At 41.6% G+C, this 26,742-nt stretch overlaps 1 protein-coding gene and 1 non-coding gene across 2 annotated transcripts in view; one reads left to right on the top strand and one right to left on the bottom strand.

Annotated features, from left to right (window-relative positions):
- Positions 1 to 26,742, bottom strand: part of Cr1 (complement C3b/C4b receptor 1 (Knops blood group)) — a 109,793-nt gene that overhangs the window by 14,661 nt on the left and 68,390 nt on the right. The window contains exons 19-29 of the mRNA XM_023701184.1: positions 25,406 to 25,491; positions 19,961 to 20,356; positions 17,019 to 17,192; positions 16,832 to 16,934; positions 14,121 to 14,206; positions 11,054 to 11,449; positions 9,285 to 9,387; positions 7,567 to 7,652; positions 6,377 to 6,604; positions 5,136 to 5,312; positions 2,682 to 2,870 (exon numbers count right to left, since the gene is read on the bottom strand). Coding sequence (XP_023556952.1) covers positions 2,682 to 2,870; positions 5,136 to 5,312; positions 6,377 to 6,604; positions 7,567 to 7,652; positions 9,285 to 9,387; positions 11,054 to 11,449; positions 14,121 to 14,206; positions 16,832 to 16,934; positions 17,019 to 17,192; positions 19,961 to 20,356; positions 25,406 to 25,491 — 2,024 coding nt within the window. The remainder of the gene's footprint in view (positions 1 to 2,681; positions 2,871 to 5,135; positions 5,313 to 6,376; positions 6,605 to 7,566; positions 7,653 to 9,284; positions 9,388 to 11,053; positions 11,450 to 14,120; positions 14,207 to 16,831; positions 16,935 to 17,018; positions 17,193 to 19,960; positions 20,357 to 25,405; positions 25,492 to 26,742) is intronic.
- Positions 13,114 to 13,224, top strand: LOC111812613. The gene has a single exon (XR_002818079.1). It is a non-coding gene; the product is annotated as a U5 spliceosomal RNA (small nuclear RNA).

The following is a 26,742-nucleotide window of genomic DNA, read 5'->3' as shown; positions in this document are numbered from 1 at the left end:
TAGGTTAAAGACTATTTGGTCCCAGGATACCCTATTTTGAAATTAAATCCTCTGTATCTGAGGGTATCTGGAAAATGGGCTAATAAAAATATTACCTTCTTTGTAAGTGTGTGCATTAAATTAGAATCTATCTTTCTGTCTAGCAATCACTACCTCATCTTTTAAGTATACTAAGAGCTCAGTACCAATTAACTTATTACTATTACTACAAATATCAATACTGTTGCTTATCTTATTAATCTTTCATTATATTTTCCAAATATTTCCCATCTATCTAATGCCTTCCTTCAGAGTAGCTAAGTTCTAAGTCAGATTGGTCAACAGGTCAAAATTTAACATTTTTTATGATCTTTCCAATCATATTTTGGCTCAAAAAGTTGGCAATACTTTTTTTTCTTTTTGGAAGTGCTAAAGATCAAAGCCAGAGTTTTGAGCGCGCTAAGCTCAGAGGCTACACATTCTTGCACTGAGCTACATGCCTAGCCCTGATTGTTTGATAAGTATGCTTGTAAAAGTTTTTATTTCTTTACAGCTTCACTTTAAAAATATTTTGACTCTTATTTGCTATGTATTTAAGACTTACAAAGCTTTAATTTTTTAAAATTTTAATTTAATTAATTATTTATTTGTATTTTAGGGAAGGGCCTACAGGGTGTTCAGGGTCTCACTACTAGATCAGACTCATAGTGATCCTCTTGTTTACAGCCCCCCAAGAGCTAGGATTATAGGTGTGTACCACCATTCCCAGTTTCAATTGCCATCTCAGTGCACCCTGGGGGCGGGGCTGGCATGGCAGGCCCAGGGATCAAAACTTTGGCCCCTATGCCTGCTTGTAGGCACTTTAATCTGCTGAGCTATTTGGCCAGTCCTTTTACATTTTTCCAAAGCTTATTATATTATTTAATATCTTTCTCTTTATAATGTCTCTATAATTATAACTGTTAAACAATTTCATTTTATTTATAATAATTTTTTATTTTACTTATATCAATGTTCCCTACTTTTATGTTTATTTTGGTGCTGGTGCAAATTGAGTTAGGTGTTATGATGACATGGTAGGTTCTCCAATGAACTGAGTTACCCGTCAGTCCTGCAAGATTCTCAGAGCCAGACAATCAGTTATCCAATCAACTTTTTGTCAGAGAAGATTATAATTTGCTATTCAGAGGATAGTGAATTTATAATTTAGAAACGTTTAAGTAGTCAACACATTTAAGGCATTAACAATAAAAAATAGATCATGAACAACATTCACATTTACCACGTATGAGAACCTTAAGAGCTGGGGAGAGAGGAAGTCCGCACTAACTTGGATTAAGAAATGCTATTTATCAATAATTTTGCTCCTGTGCCCCTTGACCTGTACAAATTAACATCTTTTTAAATGCAGCTTCCTCAAGTTGTCAGCAGAGAGTGCCTCTCCCACCGAGCTCTGTGGAAAAGGATTTCTGAAACAGCTTGCTTGGTCCGGGCAGCACCAGTTATAACCTGCAGCCTGCAGCAAGGAGGAGCCAGCCTGCTGCCCCAGGGCCGCTCTCCCTGACCCATGCTGGACCATCTCCTGGAAGCCTGCACTACCCTCCTGCTGATGTGCCTGGCTTTTAAGGCTTACCGTTATAAATAAATCCTTATGGGATGGACAGGCGTAAGGCGGGTGGGGCCTCTAGAGAGCCTGATGGGTATAAAGTATGAGGATAAAAAGGGCTTTTTGAGATGAGGCAGGGACGTATATCACAAGCCTTGATTCTTAGCAGAGGGGAAAAGAGATCCTTGTTGCCCCCCTTGGTTCTCATGGGACCTCTTGGCCTAGATCTAGGAACCAAAGTAACCTGCCAATACCTAGTAATCCATTTTTGGAACACAATGAAATGTATTCTCTGCAAATTCTTGTTCCTTGAATTGTTCAAGGTAACATATATGAATTTCATGTGAAAATTAAAAAAATTTTCAACCCTCAACGTAAGTAGGTTAGTACAAGGGTGATGAGCATGAAAATGTAAATTCTATTAAAGTTTCATGTCAAAGCCCTTCACAAGAAAGCAAATCCAAAAAAACAAACAAACAAAAAAAATCCATACGCAAGATGCTTTTGTCCTTTCTATACAAAGAACAATAAACTTGTGAAGAGATGGGAAGACAACTGGATCTCTGGACCTGGGTCAGTTCTATGGCTATCAACAAGAGATACATAGTTGGTGACCGTAAAAGGTAATGCAACATAAGATTATGCCAATGAATTTATCTATTTAGGATTTTACAGCTCCAATTTTCAGTCTGTGCTGATGAAGGCTATTTTCCTGCCTCGGTATATGTAAGGCCCCCTTCCAACCTTCCTAAATTCTGCTTTTTTTTTTTTTAGTAACAGGGATCAAACTCAGAGCTTGGCAAGTGCTTTACCAAGGAGCTATACCTCTGAATCTTAAAAAAAAAACAAAAACAAAAACAAAAACAAAAACAAAAAACAACTTATGATCAAATGGCCCTTTCTGTAGCAATAGTTTTTCCAGTGACTTCAGCTTGACATAATCGATGTAGCACTGAGGCGTATTTTGAGATAGTACCTCAAGTCCTCCCCTAGTATGTGTTAGAAACATCACAGCAGGCTTGGTGTCATATGGGTGAATGCGTGAACGTCACCATGGCTGAAAAGTGGCCACATTCGCCCATGTCCTGGTACTCACGAGATGTGCAGCTGGCCAGAGGAGGGGCCCACGTGCCATCGGCTTGGCACTGGCTGTGGGGAGAGCCATCCAGTGCGTACCCATCCTTACACTTCAAAGTTACATTATCTCCGTAGTGATACGCTGGTCTCATTTGGAACACCTCCAGGATTCCGTTCATAATCTCACTTGGAGGGCCACACTTTACCTCTGAAATTAGAAAAAAATCAGAACAAAATGGCTCTGTTGTTGTTAGTTGCTACTTGAAATCACCCATATAAGATATGTAAACCTAAACTTACTTAGCTTTCCACAAAGACCTGACATGTTTTCAGTCAAATAGTCTTGGCCCTTCTCCACTTTAAACACCTTATGCCTTAAAATTATCTGATTTCAAGTTCTTATCTATAGAAAGGGACCATTGAATATGTTTATTAGCAGCTTTGCAACTAGAAAGTTGTAGGAGGACCCCAAGTTAGGGTGACCATGGATCCACTGAAGTCACTCTTTATAGACAGCAATATGGGGTTCAGTCTCTCTAGGGATACAGCACAGATTGGTATGATTTGCTCTTGATTTAATGTACATTTCCATCTCGATTCTATATGAAGAAGTCATGATTCTGAATTTAAAATACCACTTTTAAGCAAAAGAACAAAACAAAGAAAGAAAAAAAACACTTAAAAACTAAGGACACACAATTATACTTAATTTACTTAGTCTTTTAACCCATCCTTTGATCTGTGTTTCTTTCCCAACCATCAACTGCCCCTTCGACTTTAAAGAAATCCTCCTTTTCCATTATAATAGTCTGAAAATAAAAAAGTCAAAGTATTTTTCTCTCTATTAGCACCAGTGAGGTGAGGTTGTGCTTCTTAGAGGTATTGTGGTCTTCCATCAGGTTATTATAGCAGATTTGTTAAAAATTGACTTCTGATCCCTTCTCTAAGAAGAATCAGAGTCTCCGGGAAGCAGCTGGAGATTCTTCCAAACAAAGTCGCTGCTGGTGTTGCTGGCGCTTGGGATGGAAGCGCACTGCTGCGAGCTTAGCATCCTTGAAGAGGGCCCCAAGACAACATGGCATATTTTGTAAATGAAAAGATAGCAACTGCCAAGAAAATACATTACCTAGCCTTCTATTTTCTGAAAAAGAACCTTCTCAGAGCTTCAACTTGTATCTCGCAAATATTTTCTGAATTCTCACTTTCTTTTTAGGCAGCTGAAGTGAGGAGGGAGGAGCTTCCAGGGGTGCGAAGAGCTATCAGGGCTCTGCACTGGGCGCAGCCTGCTCTTGCCAATAAGCGCAACCACCGCGCTGCGCTTGGCCTCATTTCCCTGTCAAGATGTGGGCTCAGGAGCATTGAGGTGGACTTCCGAGTCTCCGAGGACGGGGGAGCCCACTGCGGGGCTGGCTAGTCTCTAACATTTGAAGCACGTTCAGACAAGTCTAGGGCCCCTCCCATGCCACCTGTGCCCGTAGCCTCCCCCATTTCTATAAGGACAGGTTAGACAATAGAGGGAGCAAAATCACTCATAGTGTTGTGAAACCCAAGGAGCCACGTTTAAGGAGAGACACTATTCAGTACGGCGTTTAAAAGCAGCGTCTGAGCTGAGGCCCGCTCTTGGACAGCCACTCACAAGCTGAGTACCCTGAGCTAGTTGCTGGAGCTCTCCGCCCTTACTTCCTCTTCTGTAGGACTGTGTGAACAGCAACCCTCCGTCACCAGATGCTTTTGGATGCTAAAGCTAATCATTTTCATGAAGACCTCAGAACCCTGCCTAGTCATATTATTTTTAAGGCACTGTATGTAACACTATTTGAGAACACCATTAAGAAGGATTTAAACATCACGTGCTTGTGCCAAAATGATCAGGCCAGGTCCAGGTTCTTTGTACAGAAAATGAGGGCAGAGCCTGCCAACAGGTGGGCTTTGTAAACAGACAGAAATAAAGGAAACAATGCGTGGAGAGCTGCTCCATGGAGCAGATAAAATAAGCACTTCGGCTTCGGCCTTTGTGGCCTACGAAGAGGCATCGCACTAAGTGATTCCAGCATTGTTTGTTCTCCATCTCTTTTGCCTATCTGCAGAGGACAAGACACTGTCTTGCTTCAGACACTTTAATTACTCCCATAACAAAATACGCTGCCAGTCACTTATGTCCCTTTTAAGGGTGCTTAGGAGGACCACCTGTAGCCCTCTGAGATTCTGCAGGGCTGTTAGGTGAAAGCCAGTAAAGCGCAGAACAGTGCTGTGGGCTGCCCACTGCATCATGGGAGATCCTGTCCACTAGCTGCTCTGCCTGGGGAGAGACCAGGCTCTTTCCTGGCTTTGCCCTTCTGTTTCTGTTGATGCTCATCTCACTCTCTTTCAGACCTTATTAAACCAACCCATTTCAGAGATCTCTCAGCTCAATTAGCCTTGTGCACCCATTTTCCATAATAACTCAGGACAAGAAATGCCAAAAAGCAGATACTTGTGCAAAAATGATCAAGTCGGCTCCAGGTCCTCTGGTCTGTACAGAATACAAAGGCAGATCCTTCCACCAGGAAGCCAGGGTCGCAAGTGTAGGAGAATTTCATCCCAGGAAGGTAAGAAGACACATGCTCTCCGGTGTGACGCCCATTCTGGATCTTTGGTGGAGATGGGCATGCTAAGAACACGTTCCCACACAAACACAAAAGAAGACTTCCAGTTAAACACACACGTGTGAACATGTCAACACTCATCGTTGGCCACTAAAGGCGCATGATGACTTGAGACAGGAGAGTCACAACCCATTAAATGTAGGCTGGTGAGCAGAAGACCGCAGATCTAACACAATCCTCCATATTCTTGAGCTGCATAGATAGAAGCCCCACAGGTACCTGAGCTACCCATTCAAAGCTGTTCTGTCTTGCCTGGAGGTCAGGGCACTTGTGTGTGCCATTGCACCACAAATGAGCCTGTGATGCTTGGGCACTGTCATTTAAAGCCACACAAACATATGCAATATAGGCACTGAAGAGGTGGAGAGCACACCTCTACCCTACGCTTCTTCAGGGCTCCTGAACTCCCTGTATCATAGTGAACCAAACAGCCATGCAGTCAGTGGCTCCCACAAAACATCGAGGAAAAACAACAAGTGTCCATGCCTAGACCTGAGTTTCTTTAATGATCTCAGTAGTACTATTAGCTCTGAAGTAAATTGCGACATTGATGTTTATTTTTTACTCACTATACCCATTACATTAGCATAAAGACAACTCGTGGTAAAGATGTCACAAAAGAGTTACTTTCTTTGACACTTGCTTTCAATTATTTGAAAATATTCTCTATGAAATCTGAATTCTATATCATCCTACACTCTCACCCCATAGGAAGAGCCACCAGAAAATTGCTAAATTGACCTACATCAACTTTGGCTGTTTTTAATTTTTTATTTGTCTAATAAGGGCTAGGCTGGCCCTTGAACTTTTAGGCACAAGAGATCTCCATGTCTTAGCCTCCTGAGTAGCTGGTTCTACACATAGGTACTACCAAGCCCACTTGGAATGCCACCAATTGGGGGCCAGTGTGGTACATCTAGACCTCATCTGTCATTCACCTGGGAGGTAGCTCTGTCTCCACCATTTATGACAAAGCCATGTTTATAAGTAAAAATGGCTGCCACCATGAGAATGTGGAGATTCTTGCCTGGATGATTAGCCCACTAGGAAGTATGAAGTCAGTACTGACCAGAAAGAACAGGAAGTTCACAGTGAGGGGCAGGGCCACTCCACACCCCATTGCCTTTGCTGTCACTTATGCAGCGGATGGTGCTCTCCCCAACAAGGCTGAAGGTCATCCCTCTGTCTGGGTGGGTGTTGCATGTGTAAGATATTTCTTTTCCATAAGGAATAGCTCCCAGAAAAGTGTCTGTGTACCTCCCATTGATGATAGTTGGAGGGTTGGGACAAAAGATTTCTAGAAAGAAGATAAGAAATTTAACTTTTATTGGAGTCTTAATCAAGATAACAAACATGAAGATGGTGCCCTGGCCCCGTGTTATTGCTAAGCTCTCAATGAATTTGGAGGGTTTCTTTCTTTTCTTTTCTTTTTTTTTTTAACCACCATTTGTTTGGCTGCTTGTCCTGGGTTGACAATGTGTACATGGCATATGCATTTTGGTCTGTGGAAACCTTAAGTTAGGGGAAATATTTGAAGCACGTACCAGCATCTCTAGTAAAGGTTTCTTGGTGACTCGAGGCCCTTATCATTAGTATCAGTAGCAAATATGCAGTGGTATCACCAGTCTGCACTGGTAATTACAGTTATCTATGTCTAGATTCTACAGTTCTAGAGACCTTTCTTCCCCTGTCACTCCAACTACCAGCGTCATTTCTTCCTGCTCTTAGTGTTCATGTTTGGAAGAAAGAGGTCCCTCCATGAAACTACTTGATATTTCCAATGTAATGTGAATTTGGGAACAGAGTTTATCAGAATTGTGCATATAAGCTCATAGGAGCTTTAATATAATATTATATTATATATATATATTATATACACTTAATTTCTTAAGTGTAAAATTTACTTATCTGTGATTATCCTAAGCATGGTTATATATCTATTTTCAGTAGTATGTGTCTCCAGAAGATTGCATTTGTTGGATACCTGAGTTTCCAGTGTATTGAATATTTTTATAAAGTTTTCCCTAATATTTACCATATGCTATTCAGAAAGATGACTAGCAAGGTATTTCTATAAAGTCAAGATTGAAATGAACATTTTTCTAATCATTAGAAAAAAGGAATTTAAAAAAGTAAATCTTGCTGTGAGAAATCAGTAATATCTTGCTGAACAAAAATCACTGGGTAACAGTGACTTCAGGAGGCAAAGCCTGGGAGGAAGGAAGAGGCACTACCCAGATGATGCAGCCCCCTACTCACGTTCACACTCAGGAGTGCTGCTATTCCAGAAGCTTCTCATGTTGTCCAAGACACAGTGACTAGTAGAGCTGCCTCTTAATCGGAACCTAAAAAAAGGAGCAAGTGAGTGAGCCTTCCCCATCCACCCTTTGTGCATTGCTAGGCTCTCAGTTTCCTCAGTGTAGTCCAGAAGAACACTGAGGCTGTAGGCTTTAGGCCCAGCTAAAAGCTTCAGTTCATGAGGCATTCGAGGCCAGCAACTGACAGAGACTCAGAGTCCAAGTGACCCTACAGCATCACGGTGTGAGTAGGGCTGGTACCCTTCAGCATCCTGCATGCTTCAAGGTCCACCAGCACCTGGTGAAGGCACTGAACTCCAGACCAGACTTCCTGTGAGCTTCTGAACCACTGTGCCCGAAAGCCCCTTGACACCCCACTGGCTTTCTTTGGTGGGCCAGGAGGAACACTGGAGAGATCAGGCATTGTTCTCCTTGCTACACAATGGTGACGGGTGGGGTAGAGGCTCACAGAAGGAAACTGGAGCAAATATTCTAGGGAGAGGAGAAGGGTGAGGACAGCAGTCTGCTGCTCTGAAATACCCAGCTTATCATCAGATCTTGTTGTTCTTCTGAAATGGGCTGAAATCTGGATTCACTGTGTAACCAGAAATAAGGATTGGGTAGCAGATTTTGAGCCAATAATTTAATAAGAAATAATTTAAAAATAATTGCTTCATTGCCCTCTCTCATTGCTTCCCACAGACCAGTAGTGCCCAGTGCCTAGAGTAGTGGACTCACATGAACCATAACCTTGGTCCTTTGTGATCCTAGGGTGCAAGACTGCCTGGCATAAAAATATGTGATTGGATTAAAAACACTGAACCACATACTGTTACAGATTTCACTGTTGATTGGTCCTAAGTACTCGAAACAACCCTTATCTGGCTTATTAATGGGGCAAACTATTTTCTTTTCATTTATGTATTTGGTACAGGGTCTCACTACGCAACTCAGACTCATAGTGATCCTCCTGTTCTTTAGCTTCCCTAGCACTGGGATTACAGGCGTGCGCTACCATGCCTGGACTGGTTCACCAGCTCAGCGTGCCCCGGGGGCAGGGCTGGTGTGGCAAGTGGGACCAGGGTTTAATCCTGGCAAACTATTTTTGATGAAGTCATCAATTTCTCTAGTATCCTTCTGTAAAATTGTTTTTCAATCTCCAAGTAACTAATATCCATGAACTTCAAGTTCCAACCTCAAGTTGAGTATCAGCCACTGTATCTCTGTTTGCATTTGTCACTGAGTTACATGAATCCTTATCTCTTTGTCTCCTGAGAGTGTGCCACTGGGTTCTTACCCTTCTTTTTAAAATGTATATTTATGTATTTATTATAGGGTATTTATTTATTACAGGGTCTTGCTATACAGCTCGGACTTGTAGTGATCCTCCTGTGTCAGCCTTCCCAGCACTGGGATTACAGGCGTGTGCCACCATGCCCGGTTTCAGGGTGGCACAGTGTGCCCGAGCCTAGTACCAGGGATTGAACTCAGGTCCTTGTGCTGCTAATCAGGCAGGCTATTTCCCCGGCCCTTTACCCTTCTTTCCAAACTTGTCCCAGCAGTTTGCTTCCCTGAGAACTTCTTTCCATTGGGTCAGCCTTCTTTCTGGATGAGTCCCTGAATTCAAGAGAGCCCCTCGCTAGCACCAAGGCTCTGGTCTCTGTTCTGGGACCTACTCACCCTTCATTACAAGTAAAGGACACTTTCGCTCCAGGCTGGAGATCAGCTGGAGATAGCACATGGCCATTAGGGAGCTGGTCTGGGAAGACGTCACATGCTTTCACTAGGAGATAAAACAAAACAGGTGTGAGGTTGCCATGTGAAGGGTAAAGAGAGTGCTCTGAAAACCAGCCCAGCGTTCAGGCACTTTCACACAAGGGGGCTGCGGGGCTCCAGTGCCCCTGAGATGTGCAGCACAGAGAAGCCATCCCCTCTGGATGTCACAGCAAGGCTCACAGCTATAGGACACTTCCTGCCCAGGTGGGGGGTCCTGGCTGCTTGGGGTATGCTGACCATGCTGGATGTTGGGAGGTGGCTGACACTCTGTGGGGAGAACAGGCCCGAATTACCTGTTATCTTAGGGGCTCTCATTAAGCCAGAACCTCACACAGAGTTAGACAATCATGTGTCTTGGGTGTACTCTGGACTGGCAATGTTCCCTGGATTGAGAATGTTTCTGAAAGGCTCTTGTGTGGAAGGTTTGTTCTCCAGCTGAGGGAACTGTCGGGAAGCAGTGGTGCCTTCAGAGACAGGGTCTAGTAGAGAGTTTTAGGTGACTTGGGCTTTGTCCTTGTAGGGATAGTGAGGTGCTGGTCTTCTGCTCTGTCACAAGCTCCTTTCCACCATAAGATGCTGCCTTGTCATGGGCCCAAAAGCAATGGGGCAACCAATCATGAGCTCAGACCTCCGTAACTGAGTCAGTAAGCCTTTGTGTAGCTTTCAGGTTGATTTATCTCAGGTGTTTGTTACAAGAATTGGAAAGCTGAGTAATACAAAGGGGTGTAGGCAGCAAAGGAGAAGTCACGTGATACTCCACCTGCCCTGTTTTTACTAAGGGAGAAGTTAAGAATAGGGCAAAAATAGAGCCAGAGGCCCACAGCTGATAACAGAGGCAGAGAACTGGAACCCAGATCTCCCGGCCCTCGTCTCAGTTTACGCATAGGTGAATTGAGTCCAAATGAGAAGGCATATCAGACTCAGATTCCCCTTGATTTATTTTGGGTGGGAGTTTATGGCATTACACTTTAACTTCAACTTAATCCATGTCTAATTAAAGATGGAGAACTGGCATGGATTTTAGCAAGCTACTAGACACCCTTGACTTGAGATTCCCAGTGACAAAATGTAGGAGCTAGACCATGAGAGCCAGACCCTCAGGTCTTCTTTGCTAGTTCTGATGTTGCATCGACGGCCATGAGACAGCTTCTTTCTTTCACTGATAGAAGTAGGGCAAGAACGGGAGCACTCAGGCCTGGGGGCTTTACCTGCTTGCCTCTTAAATCTCGGGTCTGTCACTTCAGCACATGATTTGGGCAATTCGCTTAACCTCTGAGAGGCCAGGCTAACTTCATATCTGATGAATATAATGATCTCATATCTCAAAGTGTTGTGATAAAGTGAAAATGAGGGAGGATCTGTATGAAAGCACTCACCATGTGGCTGCCCAGAAGGTCCATAGCACTCTTTGCTACTGAAGAGATAATGCAGCTAGCATTTCCCGAGAGTTATCCAGTGAGACGGTCCCCAGCCACTCCCTTATCGGCTAGGAAAGCTCTTCTCCAAGTGAAGGTGCACACACACCAGTGCAGGCACACACATGCGAACACAACAATCTCCTGGTTCACCGACCCAACCTGCTTCCCACACATCTGCAACAGCGAACGCTGATCTCCCAGTCCTCCACCCACGCTGTCACCCGTGGGCCCCTCCTCAGTCACAGCGGGACTCACCCATGGAGCAGCTTGGCAAGTCTGGCACCCACTTGTTTAGGGCCTGGCACTGCACCCTGGAGGAGCCGCTCATGATGAAGCCAGGCTGACACGCAAACTCCACAATGTCATTTAAGGAAAATTCAGTTCTGTACTCAGATATCACTTCTGCATTTTCAATGCGTGGAAGTGTGCACATAGTAAGTGCGACGCACTGAGGGGCAGGGCCGCTCCAGATGCCCTGGCTGTTGGTGCTGGTGCAGGATATGGTCGGCTTGCCCACCAGGTCAAAGATCTTCATCCCACTTTCTCCAAGGTTGCAGCGATAGGTCACCACCGTTCCATATACAAAACTGTCTCTGTGGGTGCTCAAGAAATCCCCATGGGCAATGGTTGGGGGTGGATCACAAGTAATCTCTGCAAAACAGACAGCAAATTAATAAAATCCCCATTTCCTAAAGTTATTGTTAACTAAAATTTTAGTAATCAAACTTTAAAAACTACCATAGGTAGTCACAAAACTGCTCTTATCTGATGTTTGCCAATATCCACACACACTTTAGTGCAGCTGCAGATTAGGTAGCCAGAGTGTTATGGGATATACTCGTCTCAGTTGACGTTACTTCAATACATATATCTGTATCTTTATTGTATCACACGTTTGTCAGTTTAAATGTGAACTTAATTACATTTTCACCACTGTGATTCACTTCTCTCTCTGCTGAAAGTGTTTGGTGTGATTCTGTTGGTTTCTAGTAATGCAAAGTACACAGTGCAATGTCTTTAGCCAGCAAGTAAAAACAAAATGCTCTGGCAGAATTAATTAAAACAGCAAACCACACATGGATTTCATATAAGGGACACAGTATTATAGATTCAGATGTAATGAAAGCAGAGTACTATATCCTACTTATGTGTATCTGAAAGTGAACATATTAGAGATAAAGATATATTTTGTCCCTGTTAACTCAAGAAAAGGTGGACATTTTAAAACCCCACCAATGCAGAAGAAATGGCAAAATGTATTGTAAATGCTACTCCTGAAAAAATATCAAACAAAATGTAACTGCTAAGTAACAGCCTACTGCTAGGCATTTTAATTGTAGAATATACAAAATATTCATATTGTTGTAGCAGATATACCTTATTAGAAACATATTTACTTGTTTGACATAAAATAAGAAAATATTTAAGAGGATACATATTTATTAGAAAAAAGTTTATAAAACATAGATGAATAAAAATTGCCTTTAAGGCTACTATCTACAATGAACCGTGCTAATTGTTTAATGTGAAAGTTTTCATGCACATACTCACTAAAGCCTCTCATGAAACAGTTTTCTAAAATACCTGGGAGGGGCTGGGGAGATGGCTCAGTAGAATAAGTGCTTGCCTGGCAAGGACAAGGTCTTGAGTTCAATCCCCGGTACCATGAAAATAAATAAATAAATAAATAAATAAATAAATAAACAAACAAATAAATAAAATACTTATGGGCTGAGCAATATTCAGTATGAGGATATTCTACGCCGCTCCATCTGGCGGAGCTTTCTCTAGGGTCTAGCTCATTTTGGCATAATGGAGCCCTTTTTTCGTCTAATAAAACACATGCCTTTCTCAGCAGATTATTTCCAAAATATTATCTGGAAAATGCTCAATTTTCCAGAAAATTCTCAGTAGATTATTTTGACTGCTCCACTATTGCTTAATCCTGGAGAGCCATGTAGCAACATCTGTGTAGCAGCATCTTCACAAAAACTCAAGACAGTTCTGTAGTTTAGATCAAACTGTGGACCCTGGATTAAGGGATGCACACAGCTAGGGTTTCTCACAATAACTTTTTTTTAAACAGAGTAAAAATTAAATTAAAACAAAAAATTACAAGTGATACAGAATTTTACTTAACAAAGTAATATGGATTTCATAGTATTTGTTGTAATATGTAGTGCTGTCTTCTAACCAGTCATTCCTATTACCAGATATATGCATGTAAAATTGGAAGGGGAAAGAAAACAAAGAAAGAAATGTATAAGAACTCAAGAAGAGAAAAAGTACGAACGATTGAAAAAAGGAGGCAAAACAAATTGAGTATTGCTCTTCAGATCATATAAATCTTTCTCCTTTTACTAAAGATTTCCATGGACAGCTGGGTTTTTTGATGCTTAGCACCTTGTCTCTGCTCTTCCAGAGAAGGTGTTTCGACTCATCCTCCCAGCAATTAGGTTTGCAGCTGTTGCTGTCCTTGCAATACCACCAAACCCAGGGCTACAGCCTTTTATACCCCGTGTTAAACCACAGTGGGCTTTGCTCCCTCGTTCCTGTCTGCCCTGCAACTGTGGGGAGCTCACCTGCACACTGCTCTCAGGAAAGATGGTGCTGTTCAGACAAGGACTGAAGGAAGGGGAGCTGCACGCTCTCCACACCCCGCGTGATCTGCAGAGCTGGGGAGAGGAACGGGGGGCTGCTCTCACTACCTGTGTTTATTGCACTGGACGCAACGCCCCCAAATTGGGAAGTGTCCTGCTCACCAGAGTGGAACTTGAGCTACTCAAAAAGAAGTCAAGACTACACTACTGGTTCTCCAAAGCCACAGGTTTCTAATCCACAGATTCAATCAACTGAGGGTGAAAGTTCTGCACACACACAGAACTTTTTCCTATCTTCAGTCCCTCACAACTATAGCATGGCAACAATTTATATGGCATTTGCAATGTACTAGTTACAAATGAATGACAGGCGATTTAGAGTATATAGGAGGATATGGTGGGTTCTATGTAAATACTATGCCATTTTACAGAAGTGCCTTAAGCATCTGTGGCACTTGGTATCTGTAGACTATCCCGGAACCACCTGCTACAGATATTGAGTGATAACGCTAGATTAAAATCAATTATATGCAAGAAGAGGGACCGCCAGGTGGGTCTAGAAATTTGTGATACTGTGAGCAGTTTTAAGGATATTATTGAATTCTTCAGCTATTAGAAGGATACAATTTCTAAGAGGCATGAGATTTATTCTTTCTAAATTGGGTGGAAGGCAACTGTAGGGCCAGCTGGTGGAATAAATGGGCAAAGAGATTTCAACTTACGCTCACAGATCGGTGGCCCTGTGTCCCACCTGGTGGCTTTTCCTGAGATGATACATTTCGCAGATGACTTACCAACGAGTCGAAACCTAAAGGACAGATACGAAAAATATGATGCTGTGCACATCACCCCAGCCACCTCCTTAGCAGATGAAGACTGTCGGGGGGCGACGTCCAAGGGCAGGGTGCTCTGGTGGACCCAGCTTCTGCACCTCCTTCCTCCCCTCTCCCTATTGAAGTGGATATTCTTTTTCTCTAATTCCTCATAAACTCCATTCTTTTCCTTCCTTTCCTGGCTTCACTGTGGACTGTACCAGGCACAAAAGGAAAACAAGTTTCCTGTACATGTTTGATATATTTTTTCTTTAGTGTGTGTGTGTGTGTGTGTGTGTGTGTGATGCAGCAGGGTTCATGTATTTTCACAACATTTAGTATCTACCACATCCTTTGAGGCTTGCTTCTTGGAGGGACCACAGAAACTACTTAGAAATTTCTGTCTTTAGAAAGGGAGATTGTAGCAAATTTCCTGAAATCAGCATGTCTGGCCCCACTTTCGTCTGCCTCTTTCACTTGTTTCTCAGTGCCCAGTGAAGCAATGAATACCCCTCACCTACCTGGAACCAGAACATTTATGTCTGACACAGGAAAACAAATACGACCTTCGCTGTTCCCTCCCCTTGCCTCTTGCTGGAATGTGGATCACATGGGTTCAGCTCTTTGATTTCTTTTAATAAAGTGGAAGTTTACATCCTATTTCCCCATCATATGGGTACATATGACATAAATGTGACATCTGTTGCTATACCTATATGTCTCACACATCTTTAAACCTAATTTCTCAATTTTAGTTGTAAAGCATGTATAATTTATCTGCTCCAAATGATATAGCTGTAGACTTTTTCTGCTTTCTCCCATTTTCCAGCTATGCTGATAACTCTGTAACTCTACCAAGGGTTAGTAAATCATTATTATGCCATAAATGGTTCACTCTAAAAAATGTAGTTCTGCCACTGTATCTAGCTTCTTCTTTTTTTATTTTTTTGCAGACCTGGGGACTGAACTCAGGACCTTGCGCTTGCCAGGGAAGCATTTATTCCATTGAGCCATCTCCCCAGCCCTGTATCTAGCTTCTTAACTTTGTTATAAATAACTTATCCTGGCCTTTTTTGTGTGTGATTTCTTTTCCTACATCACCAGTATTTCTTTCTTTCCTTTTTATGTATTTAGTACAGGGTCTGCCGGGTCTCACTACATAGATAGGACTCACAATGGCCTTCCTTTTTTTAGCCTCCCAACTGCTGGGATTATAGGCTTGTGCCACCACATCCAGTCTCAACCGCTGTCTCAGTGTACCCTGGAGGTGGGGCCCGCACGGCAAGTGGCACTGGGGATGGAACTATGGCAGCACTTGCCTAAGCAGGCACTCCAATCTGCTGAGCTATGGCTGGCTCTTACCAATATCTCTTTTGATAGTCATCTTATCTTTTTAAAACTTTTTTATGGATTGCCTGGATTTACCTTTTTCCTGGGAAGTGATCTTCTGCAGAACAATTTGAGGCCTCAGTTCATGAGTTCCAGGTTCTCAAAGCTTGTAGAAGTGAATCCTAGCTCAGCTCCCTGGACATCTGCATTTCAGTGTTACAGGAGAGCCATGTGGTTTTGATGGAAGTGTGTTTCTTTTGTGAGTAGCATATTTTAAATTTTTGTTTGTCAATTATAAAATACTTTTCCCTATTTCTAATATACATAATTTTCCGTAGCTATGGATAGTACTGCCTTAATTTATCTTTCCCGAAGTTGTTATGTGCATTTTGCGTTTCATTAATGTATCATATATGCTTTCTCTTTTCTTTTTTCTTTATTCTTTTCCACTGAATTCTGGGAGAATTATATTACTATCATTCTCTACTATAATTTTTCTATAATATGTAATAGTAAATATCCTTGTCACATATAAGATATAATTAAAATACAATGACTATTTCACAATTTAAAAATGTATTATAGTAAAAGATACATGGCCATCAATCTATCTCAAGTCCTTCTCACTTCAAACACATTCACCCCATCATTCTTGTCACTTTCTGAAGCAGCTCAGTGTCTTTTTGCGGCTACCTCTGTGTCCTGAACTGATTCAAATGTTTTATCATTCTGTCCTTGTCATCCTCTATTTTGTTCACCAGATCCAGTCACTTCTGGTGCTTCCCCAAAGTCAAAAGGGCTGTAGAAGACAAACATTCTGAATCTCTACAGGCCATTAAGGCAGCAGCAACACCACAATTCATTCTCTCTCTCTCTCTCTCTCTCTCTCTCTCTCTCTCTCTCTCTCTCCCCCTTCTCTGTCCCCTTAGAAGACAGGGTCTTATGTTGCAGTTCAAGCTGACCTTAAACTCACTATGTAGCCCAGGCTGGCCTCAAATTTGCAACAATCCTCCTGCCTCAGCCTCCTGAGTGCTGGGATTACAATAGCGCATCACTATGCCTGGCTCTCACTTGTTTTATTTGTTTTTGAGCCAGGGTCTCACTATGTAGCCCAGGGTGTCACCAAGCTCAGGGTGATCCTTTGGTCTAAGCCTCCATAGAGCCAGGCTTATGTGTGCATGCCACCATGCCCGTATGCCACCATGCCCGTATGCCACCATGCCCGTATGCCACCATGCCCAGGCTTGGCTCTCACTTTGCTCTCTCTGGTCTCTGTTCTGGGTCCTACTCACCCTTCATTACAAGTAAAGAACACTTTCGCTCCAGGCTGGAGATCAAGTGGAGATAGCACACTACCATTAGGGAGCTGGTCTGGGAAGACGTCACACACTCTCACTAGGAGATAAAACAAAACAGGAGTGAGGTTGCCATGTGAAGGGTAAAGAGAGTGATCTGAAAACCAGCCCAGTGTCTGCGTACCTTCACAGGATGGGGCTGCGGGGCTCCAGTCTCCCTGAGCGGTGCAGCGCAGAGTGGCAGCACCGATGAGGTGGTAGCCAGGCTCACAGCTGTAGGACACTTCCTGCTGGGGGAAGAAGTCCTGGTTGCTTGGAGTGTACTGACCATGCAGGATGTCGGGGGGTGGCTGACACACTGGGAAGAAAGAAAGTATGAAAGTCACTTTTCCTCAATGGTGGAGTATCCAGCAAATTTGTCTGTTTGTTTGTTTAGTACCAGGGATTGAACTCAGGACCTTGTGCTTGCCAAGCAGGCACTTATGCCACTGGGCTATCTCCCTGCCCAGGAGGATCATAACTACAGTTTGTGTATAAAAAAATTAAGAGCTGGCCAAATAGCTCAGCAGATTTAAGCGCCTACAAGCAGGCACAGGGCTGGGGGTTTGATCCCAGGGCCTTCTGTGCTAGCCCTACCCCTGGGGCATGTTGAGATGGCAATTGAGACTGGGAGTGGTGGTGCACGCCTGTAATCCCAGCTCTTGGGAGGCTGTAAACAGGTGGATCACTATGAGTCTGATCTTGTAGTGAGACCCTAAACACCTTGTAGACTCTTCCCTAAAATACAATAAAATAAAAAACAAAAATTAAAAAGAATTAGTGTCTATCTTCTACATTTACTGGTGACCAAATGGACACATGCACTCACACACTCAGGGTAGGGGATATCTTGATAAAGGTGGCAAAACTAATCCCCCACTTGGCTGTGGCTGGGAGGTGTCATCTGTGGGTTGTTTTCCATCTAAAGCATGCACCTATGGTCACATGGCCGATGGTTACTTCTGGAATGCTTCCCATTCCTGCTCATCTGAACAAAACTGTTAGGATTGATGCACCTTCTTATTTTTATTGTATTTTGTTTTGTTTTTGATACCAGGGATCGAACTCAGGACTTTGCACTTGCCAGGCAGGCATTTATGCAGGATCGATGGATCTTTAGACCTTCTTACTTCCTGTCCAGACAGCCATTGCCAACTTGTAGCTCTACATTTTAGACAATAAGCAATGTCTGTGCCCATGTCTCAAGTGACAAATCCCCCACTCACTGTTATGCACCCATGCTGGGAACAGAACCTGCATGTGCCTCCTCTTCTCTCCCAGGGGTCCCGGATGTGAGGGGCGGGAGAACTCTGCCTCTCCTGTTCACACTGCACAGAGCTGGTGCTGCTGGCCCATTCTATCTGTTCTTGTAACAAAATGACAACCTCGGACAGACTCTCCTAAAGAGCGGCAGTCCTCCTGCCCAGAAGGCAGGGCACACTCAGCAGAGTGTCAGGGCAGAGCTCTTCTGCCTCCTTCCATGACTGGTTTGAACTTGGGGAAGCAAAATGCATGTGAGCCTGCAGAATTAAATTGAAAAGATCATTTCCACTTTGCTATGCGTGTTTCAGTGCACCTCTCTGGACCTGGGTTTTCTCTATGCTAACAGGGGCACTGAAATAGAATAAGTGAGCTCCTTAATGAGTGCACAGGCACTCCACTGTTACAGCGTCTGTGTTCTGGCTTCATCGTCCCAACGCTTACAAGTGCACTGCGATGCTTCATGGAAGGGCCATGCTGGTTCACTTCAGTGATGGCCTTGCACTGCATCCCAGCACCCTCCAGTCTCCTTGATTGTTCTGCTAGAAGCCTGAACACTACAGTGGCTTTGTCTGCTGAGGGCTGGCCTAGTTCTGCTCCTTGAAACATATGTGCAAAATTAAAAGGTGGAAAAAGGACAGAAGTCATTCTGATTCCAGAAGTGGCTCACATGACTCTGTTAATACGCTCTGATTCTACAAGTGTCTGTGACTCTGGTCCAGCTATAACATCTGTCTCCTGGGAGCGGACATGGACCCTGAAGCCTGAGTGTAGACACCTGAATTCCAAACCCAAGTTCACAGTAGTCCCTCAGCTGTTGGCAATGCTGCCTTCCTCCTTTTGCATGTCCTGCCTGCCCTGCCCTCCTTTATAACTGATTCCTGCATGAACCCCTCATTCTTGAAGAATCTGAGGTGGACACTGTCAAATCGAGGGTCTAGAGACAGGTAGAACTGGGTTGTGGTCTTTAGTTCATTTCATTTTAGAAATGATTGTCTCTCTCTCTCTTTTATGTATTTGGTATAGGGACTCACTATGCAGCTCAGACTCCTAGTGATCCTCTTATTTTCAGCCTCTGCAGCACTGGGACTACAGGTGTGTGCCACTATGCCTGGACTCTGTGGTCATCTCAGTGTGCCCGGGGGCAGGGCCAGCACAGCAAGTGGTGCAGGCACTTAGTCCACTTAGCTGTCTTGCCAGCCTGATCTAATCTCCAAAGACACACTGTTTTTGTAAACTGTGGAATGAACAGCAACTGCCTCTGCTTTGTTTTAAGGATTAAATGCACATATAACCTATGGTATAGGTCCTGGCCAGATGAATCACTCAAGGTGTGTTGCTGATTATTATACTCAAGGTGGAGGCTGCAGAGGCGATGCATGAGGAGAAATTCTAAATTCTCTGAAGTTCACATTCATGGTGAGAGTTAATTTGCTTCTCAATTTGAACACGCATACCTGTGCACACATGTACCCATCCCCCCGCCCACCCAAGAAAGTGGACTCACTCGGCACATTCACCACACACACACCCCTTCAGAATAAACACTGATCTGGGGGCTTGCGGATTAGCTCAGCTGTCTAAAGCGCCTGCTTGGGCCAACTCGGTCAGGTGCTAGGGGACTATGGTTCAATCCCCAACATCAGACCCGCCCTTAAGGCAGCCTGAGCCAGCCAAAAAGAAAAAGAAAAACACCAAAACAAACAAAAAAAACACCAAAATAACAAAAATCTCCAAGAAACAAGATAAACACCCATCTCTTGGATCTCTTGGTCTTCCACCCATTCTGCAAGCTACAGGCCCCTGCCCCATCATGGCAGGACTCACCCATGGAGCAGCTTGGCAGCTCTGGTGCCCACTTGTTTTTGGCCTGGCACTGCACGCTGGAGGGGCCGCTCATGCGGAAGCCAGGCCGACACATCAACTCCACAATCTCATTTAAGGAAAATACAGTTTTGTTTTCAGATACCATGACTGCATTTTCAACGAGCGGAGGTAAGCACGTATTAGGTAGGATGCACTGAGGGGCAGGGCCGCTCCAGATGCCCACTTCATTATCACTGCTGGTGCAGAATATTCTGGGCTCCCCCACAAGCTGAAAGGTCTTCCCTCTTGTCCCAGTATTGCAGTGATAGGTCACCACCGCTCCATACATGAAATAGTCTCTGTTGATGCTGTAGAAATCTCCATTAGCGATAGTTGGAGGTGGCTCACAAGGAATTCCTGCAAAAAAGGAGAGCAGGTTAAATAAAATGAATTTAAATAACGAAGGAGAAAAAAATCAAATGAGTCTCTAAACTATTCTTATATTCATTATTTGCTTTTAATATTTGCTAATGGGTAGGTAAGACTTTGTAAAGATGTTACTTACCTTGGCATAACGTGTTCTGCCTTTCTACTGTTTGCTGTAAACCCATGCATTTATTAGTACAAACTGCTTTCTTTCAACTTTAAATAGCTTTTGGTTTATGTTATTATAGAGAATACTCTTTTGCCCTTGTTTGATTAATTTTCACCTTGGTTGTTAACTGATTATAGCTTATTGTTTTATTTTTTAAAATTTATTTGGTACAGGGTCTCGCTATGCAGTCTAGATTCATAGTGATCCTCCTGTTTCAGCCTCCTCCGTACTGGGACAACACACGTGCTATTTTGGGACCAGCATGGCACATTCAGTGTTCCAGGGCTGGCACAGCATGGAGTACCAGGGATCAAACCCCGGTCCTTGTGCTTGCCAGGCAGGCACTTTGACCATGAGCTATCTTCCCAGCCCAAACCTAAGGTTTTTTTTTTTTGGTGGCTTCGGGGCTAGGCAAACGCTTAAGCCACTGAGCTATCTCCCTGGCCCCTCGGTATAGTTTTTTTTTTTTGTTGTTGTTGTTGTTGAGAAAAAAATAAAAACTTTCACCAAAAAGAATAGTATGAGAAAAATCACAAATATAGAGAAATAAGAAATGAATATATTTGAGAACATATGTGAGAATATTTATGAAACTGTAGACAACTATGTTAAACACTTTAGAAAGTTAAATGACAGAAATAGAAAATTAAGTAGGCTAGAATTGGCCAAGAAAATTGTAAGAACAAAAAGACGTTCCCTAAGTCCCACCCAACTGTCAAGTAACATAAACTTCCCAATGTGAGTTCAGATGCTCCATGACTTGTCAAGGGCTGAGGCTGTACCCATTCACTCCATCACGCTAAGGCTTCTTAAGGAGGTTTCCGCTTCTAGTAATAGTAATCTCAATAATTCACATCGAATAATACTTGTGCTGGTCCCAAGAAAGTTTTAAAATGCTGGCAATCTAAAGAACACATCTGTGAAGCTCAAAGAGCTAACCAAATAGTGATGCAATACTGGGCCAAGGGAAGGGAGAAGGTGCTAGACATAAAAATGCCCAAATAAACTTCCTCTTATCTAAGTTAATCATTTCAGGTATTTCATATAGTGATGGAAAGCCAGCTGATAGGCTCATTTCATATCTTGAGCTTATTTACCTCCTTGACATTGCTTCTACATGCAGGTTTTCAAACAGAATTCCTGCTACACAAAGATAAGCAGATACTTGAAGAGATAGCATGCATAAGAACCAGCAAAATCAGCGATGACACCATTAGATGTGCATTAGGACTACTGATACTGGAAATCTTGCTTATAAACCTAAAATAACTAAGATATATAAATGTTTTTATAAAAAGAAAAAATATTGATTGTTGACAGAATATAAAGATAGCAGTAGGGAACTGGCAGGATGCTATAAATGGAGTTAAATTATTTGGGCTCTGTTTGCATTGCTGAGGCTTAGTAAAAATACAGTTTAAGTTAGATCATAATAAATCAAAGGTCTGCATTGTTTCTCGGTCACTCATTAAAAATAGAAGAATAACAAAATAAATATAGCAAAAATGCTGCTCAGAGGACATTTGGACTAATAAAAATACTTCATTAATTTTAAAACTGTGATGAATGAGGAATAAAGGAATATGAAACAAACACAAAGGTGTTAGGTTTATACCTAACTATAGCAGTAACCATACCAAATTTAAATGTTCTAAACACTTCACCTAACAACAAATTGTGCAGAAAATGTGAAGAATGTGCAGATAAAGTATTGAACTTATAAGTAAACTTAGCAAGATTGCTGGATCCAAGGTCAAACAAATAGAATGGACTTCAAAAAATAATATGTAAGAGTAAATCTAATGGAAGATGTAAAATACTTCTGTAATGTAAATTAGCAAATATTACTGAAAGAAATTAAATATTTCAAAAATAGTTGGTTCATGCTAATGAGTCTAGAACTCAAAATGTAAATTTGTTAATTGTTTATGAATCAATTTATTGAGTTAATAGAAAATAAAATTCAAGTTGGATTCTTTTTGTGGACATTGGCATGATGATTCTAAATTTTTATGGAAATGCAAAGGTCAAAAAACCACCAAGCAAACCTAGAAGAAGCTCATAGTCAAAAGTTATTTGCTACCAAACAGCAAATCCTCGTACAATGCCATTATAGTAATTTACTGGATAAATAACAGTGCCTTTCTGGAATAAGACCAACATATAATGTCATTGGACTTATAGCCATGATTCTGCCATATTGCGGTGTGCAAGGAATAGTCTTTTAAATAAATAACATTAAAACAGTAGCCTGTCCACCCTGAAAGTCAGACAGAACACCCTAAAGTTTCATTGTACTTCTTGCAAATCCTAGAGTTAACCATGAAGACAACACAATAAAGTGTAAAGAGGGCAACATAGGAAACTATTCTTTAGAACAGGCCAGGATTTCTTGAGTAGAGCAGCCAAAACAGTAACTAGAAAGGAAATATTCATTAGTCTACCACTATTATCATATAGAACTTCAAGGCTGAGAGTGTGGCTTCATGGTCAATTGTGTATTTAAACCAAGGGGCCCTGGGTTCAATTTCCATCACTCTTCCATCCCAGAAGTAGAATTTCCATTATTAAAAATCATCATTAAGAAAGTGAAAAAGGGCTAGGGAAATGGCTCAGTAGAATAAGCGCTTGCCTGGCAAGCGCAAGGGCCTGAGTTCAATCCTCAGTCCCGCAAAAAAAGAAAAAAGAAAGTAAAAAACAAAGCTATAGCCTGAAAGAAAATACTGTTTAAATGTTTAAAAAAACATTTAATATTAAACATCTTAAACACAAATGTTTAATATATTTATTGGGGGATATATAAGAATAAATAACTTATAAAACAAAAAGGTAAATGAACTCTAAATAATAGGCACAAGGTTTGAACAGGTACTTTGCAAGCTTATAAAATGTTTTGGTTTTTTTTGAGGATGTGAACAATTCATTTTATTCTACACTTTTCTTTTTTAGTTATTATTTTTAAAAATAATTTTATTGAGAAACAAATAGCAATGGTTTCACAACCAATTACTAGCACAGTTTCAATAATTAATACATTGCATATTGTTGTCTTAGTGGTTGTTCATTGTACAAGATGCAGACCTGATATTCTGTCCACAAACACTATTAGAATAAATCTCTCTATTCATTGAATTAAGAGAATGCAGCTGTATATCTATCCTAACTATTTTGAATATACAGATACAAAATGGTCCTTCATTTGTAACCCCTTTTTTGTTTCGCTTTGTCAGGGAAGGGTATTCCATTGTCATTTAAATATTGTAGGTGCATGAATTCAGCAAAATATTCCAATATAGTCCAGTAGTCCATACTAGTAGTGGGTTTTCCGTAAGACTGGCAATGTCAGAAGTTGTTGACTTGAGCCTTTTACAGCTCAGCATATTATTATGGCTTATAAAAATGTTGATAAACACATAATGATCAGTATTAAAAAAGCATCATAAATCATTCAAAAATACAAATTACTTTAAGCCACTTGGACATATGTGTCCCAGCATATTCCCACTAGAGCAGCAATGTTAGTTGCTGACTTTTTTGTCACTGGCTGATGGCAGAGAGTCACCTAATTTGTATAAGCAGAAGAGGTCTAGGCCTAGGGAATAGAGGCTTGGTTTGAACTGGCACTAAAGAGGCACAGTTCGTCCACAAATTCCACATGTAAAGCCTTAGCTACTGAGGGTTAGTTATAGGGAAGTTTATTGAATTAGAAACTGATATAAAAACAGAGATACAGGCATAGCTGTGTTATCTTTCAATAAAATGAGATCTTATCCATTATCTGTCTTGAGTCTTTTTTCAAATAAAATTTACATTTCTAGGATGCTACGTACTTCTTCATACTATCTTTTATATTTCATAGCACTCCAGTGTACAGATGTATTTTTCATAATTTTGTGTGAATATTTTGCTTCTTAGGAAATTCTTTAAAATCATTTTAACTTATCTCTTTCCTTTTTAGTAAATTATTTCCAAATCATCATTTGAAAGATATAGTGAACTTTAGCTACTTTAACATTTCTACTTTTATAAGAATGCTGCAAAGGAAAGTATGTAGTAAACTTCTTGAAAAGTATCTGTATTATTATTATTTTTGTACTTGTACAGTATCTACAAGATCTCACTACAGAAATCCAACTCCTTGTGATCCTCTTATTTTCAGCCTCCAAGTGCTGGGATTATAGGCGTGTGCCCGCAGGCCCAGTCTCCATGTCTCAGGGTGCCTGAGGATCAGGGCTGGCATGGCAGGCTAGGGATCGAGCCCTGGTACTTGTGCCTGCCTTAAGCAGGCGCTTTAGTCTGCTGAGCTATCTGGCCGGCCCCATATTATTTTCTAAGTGTATATCCCAAGAGATGGGTCAAAATAAATTCTGACTTTCTGTTTGACAGTGCCCTGTGCTTTTCAAGATTTATTGTATCCCTAAGATGTTAGAGTGCTGGTTCATCCACAGTTTTGTTAACCTTTATGAATATGCCAGGTCGAACATCTAGTATAGCTGAAATTGCAGAACCAACTTAAGTCCAAGTTAACTGAATTAAAAATAAGATTTGAAGGGCTCTACGTATTTGAGGCCCCATATTCAGAGAAGGTGTGTTCCAGCAGAAGGGGAAACTTAAGGAGACAGGTCTTTGAGGACCTCAGGGGGAATATTCGAGCACATTATAGCTGTCTTCTGCTATCTGAAGGACTGATGTCACAAAAGGAATTAGATAAATATGTTAATAAATCCTGGAGGAGTAGATTAGTGGTGGAGCACCTGTTTAGTATGTATACATTTTGGGCTTAGGTTCCCAGCATCACATACACACTGGTAGTTCCAGAGGGAAGTGGAAATCCATTAGCAAACATGGTAAGAAAGAATGTTTCAACTTACTCTCACAGACAGGCGGTTCGTTATCCCACACAACAGCACTGCCCGAGAGCACACACATGGCGGTGGAGGAACCAATAAGGCGGTACCTGGGGGACAGAACAGGGTTGGAACGAGCTTCACGCACAGGTAATGCGCCCACTTCGTGTACTACTTTGAAGGAACTTTAGCTTTTTCTACTTGTGCAAACACACTGCATTCCCAGCATTTCACATCTTTCTTGGCCTTTTTTGGTTGCTTTTTCATGCCTTCTCAACTGGATGATGTTTCTCTTTATCATCTATGTAGAACATTTTAATAACCTAAGTTAAATTATAGTTATTTACCCCAAGTGTAAGCTTTTCAAAGACATTAAAAATTTCTTGAGCACAAGGAACATACTATATACCCACGTATGCATAAATGGGGTAGTCAAAATACAGGGTGAATATTTTACAATTTATTACACTTACACCTTGGGCTTTTGGGATCCCACCCAGAAAAACCATTGCTCAGATGAATATTAAGAATTTTTTCCTGAAGTTGTTTTTTTAGAAGGAATTTTAAGTTTCAATTCTTAACATTCAAATCTTTAATCTACTTTAGTAAATTTTGTATAAATAGTGCAAACTAAGTTTACAACTTTGTTCTTCTGCATGTAGATATTTAGTTTTTCCAATGCTGTTTATTGAAGAATCTGCCTTTCCTCCACTGGGTAGATGGACCCCTCTACTCTATGCCAGTGTCTATCTGTTTTTATGCCACTACCATGCTGATTTGATTACTACAGACAGCTTGGTAGCACATTTTGAAATCTGGTATATTGTAGGCCTCCAGGTTTGTTCTTTTTTTGTAATACTGCTTTGGCCACTCAGTATTTGTGTGGTTCCACATGAATTTTGAGTTTCTTTTGTATGCTTCTCTGGATAATGTCCTTAGCATTCTGACAGGAATTCTATATGGAATCTGTAGGTTGTTTAAGGGTGATGTGGAAATTTTAACAATATCAGTTTTAACAGTATCAAATTTTAACAAACTATGAACCTTCCATGTATTTCATGTCTTTCATTTTTTCCTTTTTTTTTTATAGAGTGTAGAGTTCTTTCACTTCTGTAAACTTATTGCAACTAGATTATACTTCAGATGCTATATTTTTTTCTCATTAAACTTTGTTTTAATGGCTCTCAAAATTCTGTGACAGATTTTTGGCAGGTTGTTTCCATTAAAAAGTATTGATTTAAAAAAAGAACAACAAAAACAAAACAAAACAAAAAACAAAGGGCCAGGGAGATGGCTCAGTGGAATAAGTGCTTCCCTGGCAAGCGCAAGGGCCTGAGTTCAATCCCCCGGTTCCGCAAAAA

The sequence above is a fragment of the Octodon degus genome, unplaced genomic scaffold (genome assembly GCF_000260255.1).
Source record: "Octodon degus isolate 3935 unplaced genomic scaffold, OctDeg1.0 scaffold00131, whole genome shotgun sequence".
NCBI lineage: Eukaryota > Metazoa > Chordata > Mammalia > Rodentia > Octodontidae > Octodon > Octodon degus.
This window is presented reverse-complemented; position numbering and strand designations above follow the sequence as displayed.